The following is a 20,487-nucleotide window of genomic DNA, read 5'->3' as shown; positions in this document are numbered from 1 at the left end:
TGTTAACCTGAAATTTTTTATAGATTTATTAGAATATAATTATATTGTGGGTATACAGTAATTATTATTTAAAGAGGTACTGTTGAAGTTTATTATTGGATCATGAAATCATGTGTCTACAACTTGGGATGTAGAGTTTTTTTAAAGCAAGAGCCTAAGATGACAAAATCAGGATCTCTGATCATTGTAAAAGTAGACAGATCCAGGTGGGTGACTCAGCTAATAGCGTCAGCAAGTCGGAGGGGCCTGGGGAGCCAGCTCTGAAACTTCTTGCCTTGTGGGCTCCTCAAAAACAAAAACAAAAACAAAAAGTACATCCAATTAGTTAATATGAGATGTGTCTCCAAAGTGGTCAAAAAGACCACAGTATCATTCAGGATACAAAGGATCTAGTTAGAAACATAGTGTGAAATCTATGACGAATTTGTATTTCAAATGTAAGCCTGGATATCAGCGGTGTATAACAAAGGGAGAAATGTTGCCAAAACAATAGGAAAGAAAAGTGCTTTTGACAGTTAAATTTTTGTACTGGTTAGATAAGACTGGGGCTAGGAAGAAGAATGTTACTGATAGATCATGAGTCCCGGCCAATAAAGTCAAGCTTTAGACAAGAGACTGTTAAAAGAGCATAAAGATATATGACCCTAGGCAAGTAGTCTCTATTTCCTCATCTGTAAAACAAGAGATATGAGCTAGCTCATCTTTAAGGTTCCCTTGAGCTCTTTTTGCTCTAAGATGGCACATATCAAAGCAATAGTTCCATGGAGTGAGCTCTTACGGCGCAAGGATCAGGTCTTTCTGCTCACCATGCAACGGATTCTTGTTTGTGTCAAGCTGGCCCAGGGATTTAGGGAAGAGTAGAAATTGGAATGCTCCACCTTTCCTCAGCAAACTGGCAATGGTGATAGCAAAGAATTATAACTACCACCACACATATGGTAATTCCAATAAGGAAAATACAAGCCAATAAATTAAAGGAGCTAGTGGTGTGCTGATCTAAAAGAGGCAGGGGAGTAGGTCCCAAGAAACTGATGAGAGTCTGGGGGAGGGGAACATTTCCTTGGTGAATCAAACATGGTGCAGGGTTTGGGTCTCACCGTTGTAGGCTCCACCACGTACTCAGTCATTATAGAGAAAATGGATTTATAAATCACGGGCAGACCAGATTAACAAAACTCCCAAGATTTACATATAAAAGCAGAAAGCTAATTGATTTCCAGTGAGACTTACAACTGGATATGAAACCAGATGTTCAAGTTGTCCAGCCTATACAGTCTCTCCATGTAGATAAGCTACATGAAAAGCCAAACTATAATAAGAAGGTTGCTCTGTGGATTAGAGGAGTTCATAATGTGATTCTAATGTTTAGTGCTGTCAGACTCTGTTTACCAGGGACAGACATCTGCCACTTGGAATGAAACGATGAGATATGCACAAGGGCACCTGCCGCCTGGACAGTGTTTAGGTGGGCCAAGGCTGTGAGAAAAAACATAAACCTCTATAACCATTTCCTATCATGACTAGTATTGATTTTCTATAGATGTTAATATTTCATCAAGCTACAATCTAATAGTGGTAACCTGGGAGCAAATCTTATCTCTTTAAAATGATATTAGATATCTTTTCTTGATTCATAGTGCATGCAATCCGAAAAGTTTAACTACCACAAAGGAATGTTATTTATCTTGTTTCCAAGGGTTTTAAGGAAAGCCAAATGGTAACCTATACTAATTAAAAATAATATTATTACTACTTAACATTTAGTGAGAGCTATAGGTCAGGCATTTTTCTAAGTACTTAAATTATTAACTCATTTAATCCTCCCAATAATTCTATGAAGTAGTTATTATTATAGTACCTATTTTACAAATAAGGAAAGCTTAAGTAATTGCTCAAATAGTAAAGGCTGATCTGAGAGTCAAACCTAGGAGGTCTAGCTCCAGAACCCATGTTCTTAATCACAATGCTTTAATGCCTCTCAAGATAATAATAATGTGGACTCACTATAAAGGCTGGAAAAATCAATATCTATTTAGTACCAGTCCTGTGGCTTTTCTGTGATCCTGCTCAAACTAGTGTACCAATGGGCACCCTCTAGACTCTGGCAGCTAGGTAGGCTGAGTGGGCTGGGGTGGAGAACTTAAGTAGGTTCTAGACCCCAGAGTTTTGGTACTTTCCCCATCCCCATTCCTTGTTACCCAGGACCTCAAAACAAACATAAGTCCTGAGATTGCCTTACCTTGGATGTCCTTTACTCTCAGGGATATACCAAATCAGAGGCCTTAGGCTTGGGAACATTGCTTTATTACCCTATTTAAATAATTAAGTAGAACTGGTTCCTTAAAAAACAAAAACAAAAAAATGATCCAGCAATTCCACTTCTGGGTATAAACCCAAAAGAATTGAAAATTGGGTCTCAGAAAAATATATGTACACACATATTCAAAGCAGCAATATTCACATTAGTCAAAAGGTGGAAGTAACCCAACTGTCCACTGGTGGATGAATGGGTAAAGTGTGGCATATTCATACAATGTAATATTATTCAGCCTTAAAAAGGAAGGAAATTCTGACACATGCTACAACGTAGATGAATCTTGAGGACATCAAGCTAAGTGAAATAAGCCAGTCACAAAAAGACAAATGCTGTATGATTCCACTCACATAGGGTACCTAGAGTCATCAAATTTATCATCTCAGAAAGTAAAATGGTAGTTGCCAGGGGCTGGGGCGAGGGTGGAATGAAGAATTATTGTTTAATGGATACAGAGTCTCAGTATTGCAAGACAAAAAGAGGTCTGGAGATGGATGGTGGTGATGGTTGTACAACAATGGAATGTACTTAATACTACTTAACTGTATACTTTAAAATGGTTAAGATAGTAAATTGTATGTTATGTGTATTTTGCCACAGTTTTTAAAAAATTAAGTGGAATTACTAATTGACACCTACTGATCTCTCCATACACACACACACACACACACACACAAAGGTCATCTTTTGTGGCAGACTAAATATTAGGTAACAAGCTCTATGTCTAGTCTCAAAATACTGAGATAAGGTGTGGAAGGCTCACAGGAGTATCTGAAAACCAAATATATTTTTTAAAAATCATTATAAGTTTTTTAAAGCTCACAATTTATAGTTTATTTCAAGCTATTGTGTGCGTTTATTTAGACTCTCAGTACTTAGCTATACCCTTATTTTTAGCAAAAGGTAAGTAGTAAAATTGGGAATTAAGAGACTTACTGAAAGTAGACATAATTCCCATACGAATCTGCCACTTGCTAGTTGAGCATCATTGGCTGAGTTACACAACCTCCCTGAGCCTTAGTTTCCTCATCCATAATATGGGAACACTAATTCCTAGGCCCTAGATTAAATAAAATAAGTAAAGAGCTTATTTACCAAGTGTCTAGAACACAGTAAACACTCATTAAGTGGTTGTTATTATTCATAAAATATTAACAGAATAAGGATAGACAGTAGAAAGGGATAGAAAATGTAGGATCTTTCAAATTTTATCAACCCTATAAGTCTGAGATAGCTACTTTCTATAGGAAGTAAAGATATGTTACTAGAACTTGTGATAATCAGGTTGGGGGGAAGAAGAAAAATATGTTGATTTTGCTTAAATAGTTAATAGTAGCAATGAGAAACGCAATATGTCTGTGGTCATGGAAGATATTAAAATAATTGTACAAAATATTTTGTGGAACTTCTTGCCAATAAATTGGCAATCTAGATGAAATGCATGATTTACTAAGAAAAATATGAATTCTAAAATTGACTCAAAAGGAGAAAAAAAAACAAACAAGTCAATAACCACAGAATATAAAGATGATCAAAGATCTACCTCTAAAAATCTGAGCAAGCCCAGATAATTTTGTAAGCACATTCTACAACTTTCAAAGAAAAAAACAGCATGGTAATTTTCTATTATTCAAACTATTCCAGAGCATAGAAAAAATGATGAAATCTTCTCAATTCATCTTACAAAGCTAGACTAATCCTAATATCAAAACTGGATAAAGATAGCACAAAGAAATGAAACTGTGGACCAATCTTATACATATAGATTCTGAAATCGTGTAAACAAAATATAAACTAACCAAATCTAAGAAGTAATTAAAATAGTCAAATAGAGTTTATTCAAGAAATGTAGGAATGATTTAATGCAGAAAAAATATAATTCATCACATTCACAAATTTAAAAATCCAAATCTATAAGATTTTAGCATTAGATTCCCCAAAAAAAATTTGATAATTTCAGCATTCCTAAAAATCACAAAGAAATAGGAAATAAAAACTGGTAAAATAACAAAGACATTTCCATTAAAATAGAAACAAAGAAGAGAAGCCTACTATCCAATTTTTCAACACTGTTTTTGAGCATCTAGCTAATGCAACAAGATAAGAAAAAAATAAATGTTATATAAATATTGGAAAAGATGTAAATTAACATTACTTCAAATACTATGATTTATATTGTGACAATAAATGTAGCTTTAAGACAACAGTTAGCATTAATAAGAGACCCCAGGAATGGGAAAGAATACAGAATAAGTAAACTTTTAAACCCATAGCTTTCCTTTATATTATCATAAATAGGTAAAAAAATTTTTAAATAGAAAGATTCCCATTCACAAGGATGTTTAAAAAACAAGGTTTATTCTTTGATTGAGCTCTAAACTTTTTTCCTGAGATAAAAGTACAGATTTAAATTTTTTTTTTAATCTTTGAAGAATAAAGGTCCTATCATAAAATAGTTCACCCTATCTGCTCTACCTCAGTGTGTAATCATGAAGTTATGTAAAGCTAAAATTAATCACAAAGAAAAACCCAAAGATTTGAAGGTTAGTGTTTCAACACTGAACCAGTTCATTTGGATATTAAGTACAAGCATTAAACCATAGCATAGTCTATGGATAACATGCATTTTTATATTGTAATAATTATGTTGCTAGAGAACAGTGGTATTAAATTATCATTACCAGAACTGAAAATTGTTTATTTTATATTTATAATACTTTTGACATGTTTGATTAACATTGAGTTCACTTCCACTTCAAATAATAAAAACAATAGTGCACAGGATTCAATGTTTTGGTTTGTTAATTAATAAATATTTTGGGGAAAAGAGCATATAGTAGGTAAAGTACTTGGTTTAAAATATCTGAAAAGAGAGATCTATTACAGGATAGTTTCATTAAAATCCTTTCTAGGGCTTCCCTGGTGGCGCAGTGGTTGAGAGTCCGCCTGCCGATTCAGGGGACACGGGTTCATGCCCCGGTCTGGGAAGATCCCACATTCCGCGGAGCGGCTAGGCCCGTGAGCCATGGCCGCTGAGCCTGCGCATCCGGAGCCTGTGCTCCGCAACGGGAGAGGCCACAACAGTGAGAGACCCGCGTACCGCAAAAAAAAAAAAAAAAAAAAAAAAAATCCTTTCTAACTAAAAAGATCCTTCACTCTTTGCATCATCACAGAAAATCAGAAAGAGGTACATATTACCATTGCAGCATTAACCTTGAGAAAATTCAGATTCTGCATTACTTTAGTAACCAAACCAGGTTACTTCCACAATAAATAAAATGTCTTAAAACCATATGGATCCTTTATTTCAGGAATAAGCACTCATTTGAAAAATTAAAATAGGAAAAATAATACTACTTAAAATGAGTTAAGTGCCATGATCAACATAAAAATTTGGAATTTGCAAGAAAGTAGAAGAATGTATATTTTCTAATTAAAAGATTATTAAGGACTGCTTTCTTCACACACACACACACACACACACACACACACACACAGAAATTTCCCTAAAGCTTTATATAGAGTTAACTATTAGCTAATGAGGGTAGGGAGATAATTAATGTATCCATTAAAAAAAGCTCTATCTCTAAATATGATTCCAAAATTAACTTGTCAGGTTAATTCATTGGATGGAAAGGTGTTGAGTACCCACTGGGCACTAGGTACTTACCACTGTGAGACAATAAAAAATACTGCATTGGAAAAGGATATTTTTAACATGATTACATCTCAAATGTAATATGCTTTATGTGGCTAAGAAGTAATTAATTATATTTAACACATTCAACATACAGAGCAAAATTCTGAGCAATCAAAACAATTATACACTTGAACAACTTGATTTTTAAAATTCCACTCACTATTGCCTTAAGTTGATTTCTACTCTGGTGCTCTTTCCTAGTTCTAAAAAAAGAGAATAAAGAAATTTCCTAAATAAGCCCTAATACAAAAGAACAGAAATGTAAGAGAAGGGATGTATTAGCTCTTGAATCCTTGTTTCCATTTGTTCTCAAATGTGCTTCTAATGTTCAATTTTCTCTTCAAAGAAAATCTTGATTTAGAAGAACAAAAAGTACAATCATCCTTAGCATTTAAACAAGTATATTGTTTAGCTCTTACTAGAGTTAGCAAAAGATTGAGAAAAAATATTAAAACAAATCTTTATTCTAAGTTATATAATGCCATTCACCATAGTAATGATCTGATACTTTGGTATACAACTTTGTAAAATAAATATTACCAACAGGTAGAAAATTTTCCTTTGCTGTCTTAAGACAGCCCTTGGGGGAGTTTTTAGCAGTGTGTTTGCTTGTAACTTGAGTGTTGACTTAAATAAATGTCACTTCTGTCACTTAAATGATATTCTTATAGAAGGGTAATTTAATTGGGAAAAGAAAAATGCCATACTGCTTCTTCCTCCCAAGAAAAAAGGATGCATTCCATTCCTGAAGGGTCTCTAGCTATCTACCTATCTATCTATCTATGTATACGTATATACATATTGATATAGATACAGATATATATACACATATGTATGTATATATGCCCAACAAAGGTTGACTTTGAGATCTCTCTTCCTCTTCTTTCTGATTCATTATTCTCAGTGTGACCCTCAAGCTGTACTGCCTATCACACTTATTCATTCATCAATGAATAATTGAGTACCTGAATGTATTGAGTACCTTCTGCATGGTTAGCTTTATGTCAGATGTAAAGGAAGATACAATATATACGTATAACTGAATCACTTTGCTGTACACCAGAAACTAACACAACATTGTAAATCAACTATACTTCAATTTTTAAAAAAAAGAAAAGAAATATAAGACAGTCTCTGCCCTCTAGAATCTATCTCTTCCAGCCACAAGATAAAACACAATATATCATTAAGTAATTTATAAGACTAGTGCCAAAATCAATGGTACAGATAATATGCAATTTATATTTATGCAGAATTTTAGAGTTTCAAACACTTTCTTGTATTTAATCCTCAGAACAATCTTGTTAAGTACACATTATTAGCTCCACTTTTGCAGTGAGGAACCTGACGTTCAGAATTTTAAGTGGTGTGCCTCAGTCAATAGATTATGAGTGGAAGGAAGAGTCAAGACACGAGCCAGGGTTTTCTGATTCTAAGCCCAGTTCTCTTTTCAATTACAGCACAGGAAACCAAGGACTGAGGTACTTAGGGCAGCAGCCAGCCTTCTGCTAGACGTGAAATTAAACTAAACCTGACAAACGTCCAAATTAATTTTATTCTGCAGATATTTGTATTTCAGTGTTACACACACAATCCAACTACCATTTCCTCGGTTTTAATGCTTTTTACCTGCTCAATAAGAGCTTTGCTCTCATAAATGGAGATGTCAAATACAATAAAAATCTGGCCTAGTGGGATCGTATAAATCTTAAACCATAAAGATAAATCTTAAAGGTCTGGTTTCAACTAATCCTAACACATTTTATTTCCCCTCAGCGCCAGAGAGTGTAACTCGCCCCTACCCTTTCCTACCATTCCTGCTCCAAACAACCACCTATTTTAAGATGTCAATGACTGTCCCTACCCCAAATTCCACAGGTTCACCCCAGTCTTACCACCGGACCCCAGCCCCTACCCAGACACCTCCCCCTCCTTCCCAATGGTTACGATACCTAATTCGAGTTCTGCAGGTGCAGCCGCTATGCTGTTACACAGCACTGACATAAGATATGACCTTTCGACTCCGTCCTTGGGGACCTCCCGCTGGCCGCGCAGCGTAGGTCCAACCCCGAGAAAGGGGCTCCCGGCTCGGGAACGAAGCCACGGGCAGCACACAGTCCGAAGCGATGCCTCTGACAACTAGAACGATGCTGGGCGGCTGGGCGTGCATCACTCCGCCTCATACTCCTGCCAACTGCAGGGGACTTGGTCCGGCAACCAGTCCATCCCACCTCACAGGCAAGTCCGTGCCAGCCGGGCCTTACGCAGGACCCTGATGACAGGTCCTTGACAGCGGCGGCTGCAGCAAAGCCAAGGCCTCCCGCCCCCAGTGCCCATCGCAGCCAACCTAAGACCCCCTAGACTGGACCGCAGAGAAGCGTTTCTATGGAAACCCCCTAGGGATCACGTGACGCACTAGGAGGACCAATCGCCTCTTACCTCTGCCCGCCGCACCGCTTTCCGCCCTCCCTCCTGCCCCGCCCCCTCCCGCCCCCGCCTCATCCGCCCCGCCCCGCCCCTTTCTTGCAGAGAGGCCGCACCTGCGCACTGCATCCAGCGCGCTCCCTCCCTGGTACGCTCCCCTTGGAGGAGAGCAGGGGCGGCGTAGGAGGCTCAAGAAGAGCGTGGGCCTGAGGAGGAAGGAGCTCGGCCAGCGCGCAGGCCCAGAACCACCCGAGCCGCGGCTGCCCGCGACGCCTCTGAGCGGAAGAGGGAAGTGAAGGCGCCAGTCTGCGGGTTCAGCTGGGCTGGGCTTGCTAAGGTAGAGGCAGCACCGAGAGGAGGCCTTGGCCACCGATCTGGATCGGGATGTCGAAGAACACGGTGTCGTCGGCCCGGTTCCGGAAGGTGGACGTGGATGAGTATGACGAGAACAAGTTCGTGGACGAGGAAGACGGGGGCGACGGGCAGGCCGGGCCCGACGAGGGCGAGGTGGACTCCTGCCTGCGGCAATATCCTTCTGTTCGCCTGCCTCCCCACCCCACCCGACCCAGCCCCTCTTACGGGCCCCGGCTGCGGGCAGGGCGTGAGGGCGGCGGGCCCCGGCCGGGCACCGGGTTCGGAGCTGCCCCTAGCACCCCCGTCTCTTTGGGTCCCCGGTTCTGAGAGGGCAGGGGGCTCTCCCATTTCTACCGAGTCGCCCCGAGACCCCAGGGTCCCGCCCTCGGAAAGTTGCCCTTCCTGGCGCGCCGTCCACGCCCCCGATTCCTCAGGTTGCTCCCGGAGTTCTCGCCTCCCGGGAACCCGCGGAGCAGGCCGCGCCCTCGCGGCGCTGGTGCTGGACAGTCGGGCTGTTGCGGGGCGCTGAAGTTGTCCTTCCAGAACCGTATTTACCGGCGTCTCATTATCACCCATGTCTGATTGGGAGGAACGGGCATCTTTCTTCAGTGATGTTCTTTTAATTGTGGTGTAGTTTTGTTTTGGCCCCGTTAGGATAGTTTACTTCATGCTGGGAGAGATGGGGTGATTTGCAGAATTGAGGCCCGTCTGTCCGTGGCCTTTTTTTTTTTCATAAGAGAAAAGGATTTGGCAAAATATAGATTGCACAGAATTTGTTAACCGGGGGAAAGGTAGTGAGTACAAAACCACCAAAACTGCCCAGAAGGAAGCTGGGAGCCTTTCACCTGTTAAGCAAAGGGCAATAGAAAGAAAACACGGAATGCATGTAGAGAATCCCTGGAAATATTTAAAATAAACCCCAGTGAATAAAATAGAAAGCGAGTCATTTGTACAAAACAAAATCATTTTGTAATGCTGCAATCGTTTCCATTTAGTTAAAATGTGGCTGTCAGTTCCTGGTTGTTGTTTCTGCATATTTAAATATTCATTACTTTGAGGACGCATTTGCATCAGATCTCTTTTAGTAAAATGTAAATGTTGCAATAACCAAAGCTGTAGTTTTAGAGATTCTCAATTACTGAATTCACTCCTTCCTAATTATTCTTGGATGTATTCATAAGGTTAGGAAGCCTTGTTAGACTCTTTCCTCATCAGTGTCCTATTAAATTAAATGGGGAAATGTATGAGTGAAAATATTTGGTAGCAGCCGTAGCTGGTCTTAGAAGTACCTAAAATACAGCATTAGACATTTATCAACATACAGATGTTTCTTTGGTTTCCATGACTTTCCCAATCAGGTGTTGCTGTTTTGCATTATTTAAATACTTAAGTGTTTGAGGTCTTATAAATGAGCCAGTCTGCAAAAGGCATGCTTCTCTAGAAATCCATTAAGCCTTGAAAATAACAGCCTACCACCAACCATGGGTTTTTTTGGTCAGACCTTTTTCTTCAGAACATAAGTGGTGAAGATTATTCTGTGTAAAAACATTCTTGGTGATGCATAAATGATGTTTTGTGAGACTTAACTTACTTTAGGTGACATGTGATGACTCTTAAATGGTACTGCTATATCCATATAGTGAATCTTCTTTTTAATCAATTCATCTTAAAATATAAAGATATTGTCTCTTCTACTCTTTTTTTTTTTTTTTTTTCTTCTACTCTTGTTACAAGAAGAGACAAGCCCTGTTCAGGCACTACAGATGGAGGAACAAGTGAACTCTGTGTGGTTTTCCTTTTAGGGGAATGCCTGTATGTTCTGACGGTCTAATTGGCCTTCGGTTTCTCATACTTGCTAACTCACTGGTGCTTTCAAAGTGAGACTGAATTTAATAGGTGTGGCCTAAGACAGTTTGAATGATATCTATTGAAATATGAGAGAAAATATCCAAAACAGAAAAATTAAGCTGCCACCTAAGGGTCATTGAATTATATCTTCTATAATGCCTCTTTTCATCCATATTGAGAGATTGCTAATGTATATCATTCAGATTGCTAGAGTAATCTGCCCGCACTTTCTACCAGCATTTCAGTTAATATAGAATATAATTCTAGTTAAAGTTTGGTCTTTATTTTTCCACTTAGAATCACATAAAAAGATGTATTTTGGTTGAGGATAGGCTATTTCATTTTGGTGCCTAATAATTCTGATATATATTTTAGAATTTTAAAAACTATCACTGTGGATAATGTTTGCATATGTGTCTAACTGGAAAATGAAAGGTTATCAAGGTGTTCAGTTACTAATTAGAACAAAGGATGAAACAGTTTTTGCTTTATTTTTTAAAAATTGAGTGTTCTCTTTTGTTTTCAGTATTTTACCTATGATGGACATCCTTGAAACCAACATGTTGAATTTTCCAGTAATGAACATAGCAATCATACTAATTTTTCTTTCTATGCATAACGTCAACTCTTAAGAACCAGTGGTTCCTGGGAGTTACAGCGCTTTCCTGAAGGCTGGCTGTTTTGCTATCCCCTTAACCTCCATCACAGGAAATATGACAGCTGCCCTACAGGCAGCTCTGAAAAACCCCCCTATCAACACCAAGAGCCAGGCAGTGAAGGTGAGTCACAGATAACACGCGTTCTCTGCTGATATCTTAGCATTCTTCCCAAAATCCTCTGAAGCGTCACACAATCAACAAATATTTTAACTATTTACTATCTTTGACAAAGAAAAGCTTACAATGTAGTTTGATAGGTAGAAAATTTATATATGAAAAAATAGCACTCTAACATTGAGTTGTGATAATCCTGCATGGTAGACACACTAAGTTCAAACATTGGAGAGATCTGTGTGTTTTTAAATTTGCTTAAATTCAGGTTGAATTTAAGCAAAGCCTTGAAGAGTAAAACTTTCACAAAATAAAGAGTTTCTACTTGCTTTTTAAAGATTTTTTTTAATTCTACCATTTTCATAGAATTAAATTCTAATATTTAATTCTGTTAAATATTATAGAAAACTCAGAAATGTGGGGGAATAAAAATGTAATCATCCATAATCCCACCGCTGACCCATAGATAATGATTACTTTTTGGTGTTGCTATATGCTTATAGAGTTTTTCTATGAGTGTTTTTTTTTTTTAATGAAAATGGAATTTTATAACCATTTTCAACTGTATAGCAGCATACATGAATGTCTTTACTTGGAAATAAGTTTGTTTCTGCAATATCTTTTTTAATGGCTGCATATAGATAATGCTGCAGTTTAGTTATATATAATCTTTTGTCATATATTTAGATAATTGACCTTTTTTTCTGTCATAAACAGTACTGAAATGAACAATTTTTGGTAAATTCTTTGAATAAGTTTCTAGAAGTGAATGCCTGCATTTTAGACTGCACATTTTTTTAAGGCTTTGGTACATACGGTATTGCCAAATTGCCCTTCAGAAAAGTTGTATAATTATATTCCCTGTAGCAGTCTTTCAGTAATTCTTAAGAACCTATTTACTTATTTATTGTTTAAAATGAAGCCCAGAGCATTGACCCCACTGTCCAGCTATTCATACATCCTAGGAGCCCCAAGAATCTCCTTAGTTGAATACTAGTAAGTAATAACTTAGGTAAATGCATAATAATTATCTAGGCCACATAATCTTTTATAAGGGGAAATATTTCCTTGGTTTTTAAAAGTGAGTAATGTCATTGAAATTTCAGTTTTACCACCTTCTGCTTTTATATGGGTGGTTTTTTATCATAGCTTTGGATGGGAGGGTATAGCTCTGGGTGCAAGGATATTTTTCTAAATAGGCTAATTGCATAGTCTTTAAGCTGAAGATAACAACAGGTGGTAGAAACATACTGTAAAATCTGACCAGTTGGAATGCTGAAGGTATCACTTTGTGTTGAATAGAAAGAGAAACGTTGAAAGGGGAAATGAAGTGTTCCCTGTGCTTGGCTTGAAGGGTAAAAGAATAACTTTGCTGTTGGAGCAGCCTTTTATCAAAGAAAAAAGATCATTATGAATGAAGATCACTATATCATATCTATAGTCAAGTGACTATAGATATGAAACAAAATAAGTTTTAAAAACTTAAATTTTTGTTTATTAATAACATTTCTGAAGGATGGTTGAACTGCAATTTAGTTTCCTCCTTTTTTGTTTTGTATTTTTTTTAAGATCAAGAAGTGAAATGTATTGATTTAATAAATTGATAACTTACCACATCTGTCTGTAAGCAAATCCTTTCGGCTCTACCCTCAAATATATCAAGAATCTGTCCACTTCTGACCACCTCCACTGCTACCATGCTAGCCAAGACCGGCCTGTCTTATTGCAGTAACTTCCAAACTGGTCTCCCTGCTTCTGCGTCTGCCTTGTCTCCTGCTCTCCCCGCCCTCCTCCAACCCCACTGCCCCCGGCTTATTCTCAACATGGCAGCCAACTGGTCCTGTTAAAGTGTAAGTCAGATTATATCCCTGTTCTTCTCAGAACCTCCCAGCATCTTCTCATCTCTCCGACAGGAAGCCAAAGTCCTCACAAGGGCCTGCAGGGCTTACGTGCTCTGTCTTCCCACTACCTATCTGACTTCCTGTCCTCCACTCTGCTCCAGCCACCTTGGGTCTTCTTGCTCTTCCTTGAACACACTGAACACACACTAACAGCAGTTATCCTTTTCTCTGTCTGAAATACTTTCCTCAAGTACGCCACAAGTTTCCTCTTTCCTTCAGGTCTTTACTCAAATGTCACATTCTCAGTGTGGCCTTTCTAAAACTGTAACCCCACACGCAAAAATGAGTCTAAATGATGTTACTTATTTACCCTCAGGATCGAGCAGGCAGCATTGTCTTGAAGGTGCTCATCTCTTTTAAAGCTAATGATATTGAAAAGGCAGTTCAATCCCTGGACAAGAATGGTGTGGATCTCCTAATGAAGTATATTTATAAAGGCTTTGAGAGCCCCTCTGACAATAGCAGTGCTATGTTATTGCAGTGGCATGAAAAGGTAAGTTATGAATTATACACTTATATGACTGATTCCTTTGTAATAGAGAATAACAATGACAGCCTCTCACCTAAATAACTATTTTGACTTTTTGGTTATACATCTTTGCTATTACAAATAAATGCATGAAAATGAAAGTTCAGAGTTACGCTTACTAGCCTTGGTCTTAAGAGACGCTGATATGCAACACTTAAGTTTATTCAGTAATGATTATTAAACACAATCTTGAACTTTGAACTAAATCAAAACTTTGAAAAGAAAATAATAAAATCAAGAGTTCTTTAACAATGGCCAAAAGGTGGAAACAACCCAAGTGCCCATCAACAGATGAACAGATAAACAAAATGTGACACATACATACAATGGAATATTATTTGACCAAAAAAAGGAAGTTCTGATACATGTTACAGCATGCATGAACCATGAAAACATGCAAAGTAAAATATGCCAGACACAAAAGGACAAATACTGTGTGATTCCACTTATATGAAATATCTAGAATAGACAAATTCATAGAGACCAGAAGTAGATTAGAGATTACCAGGGGCTGGGGAGAAGGGAGAATAGAGAGTTATTGCTTAATGGGTACAGAGTTTCTATTTGGAGAGCTGAAAAGGTATTGTAAATAGATAGCAGTGATGGCTGTACAATATTTTGAATGTAATTAATGCCACTGAATTTTACATTTAAAGATGGCTAATGTGGCAAATTTTATGTTATATTTTACCACAGTTTAAAAAAATGAAATCAGAGGTGGGATCAAGAATTCTTACATTTTTTTTCTCTTTTCATGCATTTTGTTTTGCAGTGTAAGCAGATGCTAGTATACTATCTGCCCCACGCCCCCCAAAAAATAATGGCTAAGGGGAATTTTTAGCTTCAGGTAAAAAGTTGGTAAGGTAATCTTTAATACCCAAGTCTTATATTATATTGGTATAGATATAAGCAGTGTAACATTCAAATAGAACCAACCACAGGTAAGGTGTATATTCGCTAACATCTTACGGTTACCAAAACTCAGTTTTTCAGAAGCTGTTATCTTGGTATCTGAGTAAAAACACACATGTAAGCTATGAATAGGTAGCAAAACTTGCTGTTTTACCTGGATCAAGTCACTTTATTCCTCATACACTGTCAAATATAAAGAGCTAACATTTATGGATAGGATTATCATACCTCCCAGTTTTCCCAAGACAGCCCCAGTTTATGCCTGTTGTCCCAACATAATTATGAATAGTTCCCTTTTACTCTACAGCGTATCAGTTTGGAGAATAATTGATATAGTCATCCTATTCATGGAATACTTTTTATTCACCAGCTGCTGTACTTTTGGTTTATGTTTCATGTGATCCTTACAACAGCCCTATGAAATATATAAATATCTTTATCATCCTCAATTTACAGCTGAAGAGCCAGCATTAAAACCTATCAGCCTAGTTTCAGTATAGTTTCAGGATTATAGCAAACATTGACTGAGCAGTTACTGTATTCTAAGCACTTTATAAATATTAACTCATTTAATCCTCATAAAAATGCTAGGACGGAATGCTTGCTATTTCCCTTTTGTAGACTGGAAAACTGAGGTGTGTGTTAAGTCTTCATTTCTTCCTAACAGTCACCAGTTTTTGACAGTCTTACCTCCTACATACTTCTCAGATCATCCACTCAACCATCTCTAACATTTTGTTGCTATAGTTTCCTAAACTGGTCTCTTGGCTACCAGTTTTGCCTCCCTCAAATCTGTTCTCCACCCAGTTGCCGTCTCTAACTTCCAAATCTACCCTTGTGAATCACCTGCAGAATCAACTCCAAGTTCCCAGGTCGAGCCTCATCTTCCATGTTGTTCTTCCCCTTATGCTCCAGCAGTAAGCGTAATAATGTGTTTTCCCTGAACACACCATAATGTTTCACACCTCTATGCCTTTGCTCATGATCTTCTCTCTGCCCCAGTGCCTCTTTACCCTTTATGTCAGTCTGTCACCTACTTATCCATTTAATGTATCGTTTTCTCCAGGAAGCCTTCCCTCACCATTTCACATTCCTCTATGCCCTCAGGTTGGGTATATGCCCCTCCTTGTGCTTTTATAGCACCCAAAGCATAGCTCTGTCATTTCATGTATTATATTGTATTTAAATGATTTGTTTATATTGTCTGTCTCTTCTCAGTAGACTCGAATGCTGTATTTGTTCACTTTTGTACCCCCAGCATCTAGCACAGTACCCAGTACACAAAGGTATTCAGTAAGTGTTTCCGACCACAAGTAAACGAGGGCTTCAGATTCCTAATTCTTAGTCATGACTTCCAATTTTCCAAGGCGAAGTCAAAGTTCCTAAGTTCTTAGCTATTAAATAGTATTTTCTTAACTTGCAGAAAGAAAAATCTGACAAACTGACTAGTCTAAACGGAACTTAAAATGGTTGATCCCAGTTTGAATTTCTTCCTGACACTGCTGAGAGCAGAACGAATGTCCTAAATTTATATTTGAGCACCTGTTTGCAGCAAAAACATCATGCTACAGATCTTTAAGAACATATTATTATTTGAAAACAACACACTAGAATGTAAACTAGGATCTCACTAGAATGTAAGCACCTGAGGGCAGGAACTCTTAAGGTTTTTTTCTTTTTTAATTACTGTATCCCCATTGCTAAGAACAGTGACTGGCCCATAGTAGGTGCTCAAGAAATACTTGTGAAAATTAGTGAATCCAAAATCAATTGCTGCACACATTCTTCCTTTAAGAAAAATGTTTTTGGAAGCAACCTAAGGGTCCATCATCAGATGAATGGATAAATATGATGTGGCACATGTGTACAATGGAATATTACTCAGCCATAAAAGGAAATGAAATTGAGTTATTTGTAGCAAGGTGGATGGACCTAGAGACTGTCATACAGAGTGAAGTAAGTCAGAAAGAGAAAAACAAATACCGTATGCTAACACATATATATGGAATCTAAAAAAAAAAAAGAAGGTTCTGAAGAACCTAGGGGCAGGACAGGAATAAAGACGCAGACATAGAGAATGGACTTGAGGACACAGGGAAGGGGAAGGGGAAGCTGGGACAAAGTGAGAGAGTGGCATGGACATATATACGCTACCAAACATAAAATAGATAGATAGTGGGAAGCAGCCGCATAGCACAGGGAGATCAGCTCGGTGCTTTGTGACCACCTAGAGGGGTGGGGTAGGGAGGGTGGGAGGGAGATGCAAGAGGGAGGAGATATGGGGATATATGTATACGTATAGCTGATTCACTTTGTTATACAGCAGAAACTAACCATTGTAAAGCAATTATACTCCAATAAAGATGTTAAAAAAAAAGAAGAAAGAAAAATGTTTTGCTTGGTGTGAGAATTGAGTCTTTATGATTCTGCCAACATTGACACTTTGGTTTGTGTTTAGGCACTTGCTGCTGGAGGAGTGGGGTCCATCGTTCGAGTCTTGACTGCAAGGAAAACCGTGTAGGCCGGCGGGAACGGATATCTCCCATGGGGTGGGAGTTGCTGGTACAAAGACCAAAACAACCAAATGCCACCGCTGCCCTTTGGGTAGCATCTGTTTCTCTCAGCTTTGCCTTCTTGTTTCCTTTTCATATCTATAAAGAAGAAAATTACATATCAGTTTTTCTTTAATGAAATTGGGATAAAGTAGAAGAAATGTTTCAACAGGAATGTCTCATTCTCTCAAAATGATTTCAGTGATGTGTATACCAGTCTGTACATAGCGTAATTTACGTTCAAGTTTAATTGTGCAATTGTTAACCCCTATTGGCTGGTGTGGGGGGTTTTTTTGTTGTTTGGTTTTTGGGAGCGGTTTTTTGGTTTTGTTTTTGACTAATAGTGAGAAATTTAATCAGAATTTGAGGCTGGTTTCCTAACTCATTGCTAGCCAGGAAATGATCTTTATAAAAAATTTTTGAGAGACTGGCAGCTATTAACATTGCAAAACTGGACTATACTTCCCTTATTTAAACGAAATGTGTTTCTGGAACAAGTGGTGGCTGAACACCACAACCAAGTTCCAACTCTGTTTCTGCTTGCCGCCAGATTATGTGAGTTTAAGTACGCTTCTTCCTCTCAGCATCCAGTAATCGTGGCCTCTTGATTTCTTTGTGGTCACCCAGGGTACAGAGCAAGGAATCTTGCTCTACACAACTGTATCTGTAAAATGCCAGACCCTGTTTGGCATGAGCATAAAATTTTTTTTCTAATAATATGGCCCTATTTGGGGAAACTACTCCAAATCAGGAAGGATGTGGAAACTATGATGTAGTTGAAACTCTGGGCAGCCTCTGAATGAAATGCTATTTTCTTTAGAATTATAGTAGCTGCCTTCGACATTATGAGGTATATAACTAGTATTTAATATGTCCTATAAATGTCTTCAGTGTTTTTCAGAGTAATTATTGGGATCTCAAAAGATTTGGTTAGGATCCAAACACATACACATTCTGTATTTTAGCTCAGTGTTTTTTTTAAAAAAAGAAAATGCCACACATCAAAAAGTATTCACTTTGTTGGACAGACCAAATTGGTTCTCAAAAAATGACCGGTGCTTATGTAAAAATAATTATTCGGTAGCTCTAAAACAAATCACCTGAATGCTTATGACCATGAGGGAAATCAGACTGTATCTAGTATTTACATTAGACACCAGTGTCATAATCACTGACTTGTGTGGAAACTGGTGCAGAAATTCTGTAAACTCTTTGCTGTTTTTGATACCTGCTTTTTGTTCTGTTTTGTAAAAATGATAAACTTCAGAAAATAAAATGTCAGTGTTGAATAATTTATTTTTCTCTTACTTTAATACTTATGAATGCATAGTTAATGAAGAGGAAAGAGTTCCTGTTTTACCACCAGGTTATTATACTCTTTGACAACTAATTTTGTGTAGAAGGTTTATAAAACTACTTTATTCAAACATAAGGTAGTAGAGAAGAGGAAAGAGTCATTAATAAATATTAATAATGAAGCCTCTGCAGTGATTCCGTAGCCCTCTGGATGTCCGCTGAACACCTGTAGTGTCAGTGCTCAGAGACGTAGACTAGACTGTGCAGATGAGTCCCGCAGCTGCAGTCGTTTATTCCCAGCTTCTGAACTCTTGCTTACACATCTACTGTCCTTACCTACTCAAGGCAACCTCTGCTTGCCTTCCCACTGCACCTGGCTAGATTCCCACTTTAAAGCTTTAGAAACTTGCAGACAATTCAGAGGGCTATGAGTAAGAAAAGCTAAGCTATAGGTATTAGAGGTGGTCAGATAGGTATAACATAACCACATACAAACTTTCAAATGAAAACAGAAATGATATTGCAGTACTTTTTCATAAAATTCGTCTTAACATGACTTTCATGACTATAGTGTTGGGGAAAATTCCGGAATTCCATATTTTATAGTCACAGGAATGGGTGTATTCGAAATTTGCCAACAGCTTTACTCAACGGAGATAATTAAAATATGTAACAGAACAGCACAGGGGCTGAGTCAGAACGGACACCAGCTGGAAACAAGTGGCTCAACTGATGCATCTCGGCTAAATGTCAGCCCAGGTGGTACTAACTGTGACACCGCACCGTCGTGGTGGAGAGAGGGGGTATAGTCAGCATGAATTGTGGAAAACAGATGTAAATGCTAAGGGACACTCTGGACACCCATTCCTTTCTACTTGAAACTCAGTGGTTTGTTTTTAACTACTGCTGTGTGTTTTGTTTTTGCCACTTTTAAAGGGGAAAAAATGGCACACGTACCCTTTGTTGGTCATTCAATAACAGTACCGTTTAGGTAACTGTTATCCAATGTCATACTTGATAGTAAGTATGATGATGTGTTACAGCATTCCATCAACACACAGGTGAAATTCATCTGTAGATGGGACAAATTAACTGAATATTTTTTAAGCATGAACTGTGTTCCCCATGATCACAAAGGACATAGTGGAAAAGTAACTGATCTTGCTCACAAGTTGCTTTCAGCATAATTGCGAAGTAATTAGTATTTGTAAGTGCAGTTAATCAGTGTTGAGGCGGTAGTGAGATCAGGGTGGACTGGAATAAACTGAGACAGATCAGTCAGAACTAGGTCGTGCACAGGCAGAAGGGGCAGGTCCAATTGAAATGGACAGAGTAGAAAGAAGAGAAAGTCGAAGTAGGTTTGGGGTTTTTTTTTTTAGCGGTACGCGGGCCTCTCACTGTGGTGGCCTCTCCCGTCGCCGAGCACAGGCTCCGGACACGCAGGCTCAGCGGCCATGGCTCACGGGCCCAGCAGCTCTGCGGCATGTGGGATCTTCCCGGACCGGGGCACGAACCCGCGTCCCCTGCATCGGCAGGCGGACTCTCAACCACTGCGCCACCAGGGAAGCCCCGAAGTAGGTTTAATTGTCACTGTCCTTATGGTTTTAATGTTTTTAACAAAGTTATAGACAGTGAAATTTATTAAGAGGATTAGGTTGTGGTAAAGTATCTCCAAGGGACATTAAAGAAAGTCATGAGCTTTTTGACAAAAATTTTTAGCTGAAATAGACATTGATGGTCACTGAGTTTCACCCCTTTTACAGTAGTAAAAGAATGGGAAATTTAAATTTTATAAGAAAGAAAGTAATAAAGAGCTTCACTTATAAAAAATGGATATGAATAATTTTATCCTTTAAGTATTTTTGATCATTTCTTAAAACATCAGTT

General features: G+C 38.2%; 2 protein-coding genes across 3 annotated transcripts in view; one reads left to right on the top strand and one right to left on the bottom strand.

Annotated features, from left to right (window-relative positions):
* Positions 1 to 8,360, bottom strand: part of RGL1 (ral guanine nucleotide dissociation stimulator like 1) — a 280,952-nt gene extending 272,592 nt beyond the window's left edge. For both annotated transcript variants that reach the window (XM_032645598.1, XM_032645617.1), the window contains exon 1: positions 7,967 to 8,360. The gene's annotated coding sequence lies outside the window, so the exon portion shown is untranslated. The remainder of the gene's footprint in view (positions 1 to 7,966) is intronic.
* Positions 8,361 to 8,614: 254 nt separating this feature from the next.
* On the top strand, positions 8,615 to 18,600 carry ARPC5 (actin related protein 2/3 complex subunit 5). Its single transcript, XM_032644714.1, has 4 exons — positions 8,615 to 8,965; positions 11,347 to 11,419; positions 13,628 to 13,804; positions 17,211 to 18,600. The coding sequence occupies exons 1-4, from the start codon at positions 8,823 to 8,825 to the stop codon at positions 17,271 to 17,273; spliced, it is 456 nt and encodes a 151-aa protein (XP_032500605.1). The 5' UTR covers positions 8,615 to 8,822; the 3' UTR covers positions 17,274 to 18,600.
* Positions 18,601 to 20,487: the final 1,887 nt, after the last annotated feature.

The sequence above is a fragment of the Phocoena sinus genome, chromosome 1, assembly GCF_008692025.1.
Source record: "Phocoena sinus isolate mPhoSin1 chromosome 1, mPhoSin1.pri, whole genome shotgun sequence".
NCBI lineage: Eukaryota > Metazoa > Chordata > Mammalia > Artiodactyla > Phocoenidae > Phocoena > Phocoena sinus.
Note: the sequence above shows the minus strand (reverse complement) of the source record. Positions and strands in the feature narration are given on the sequence as shown.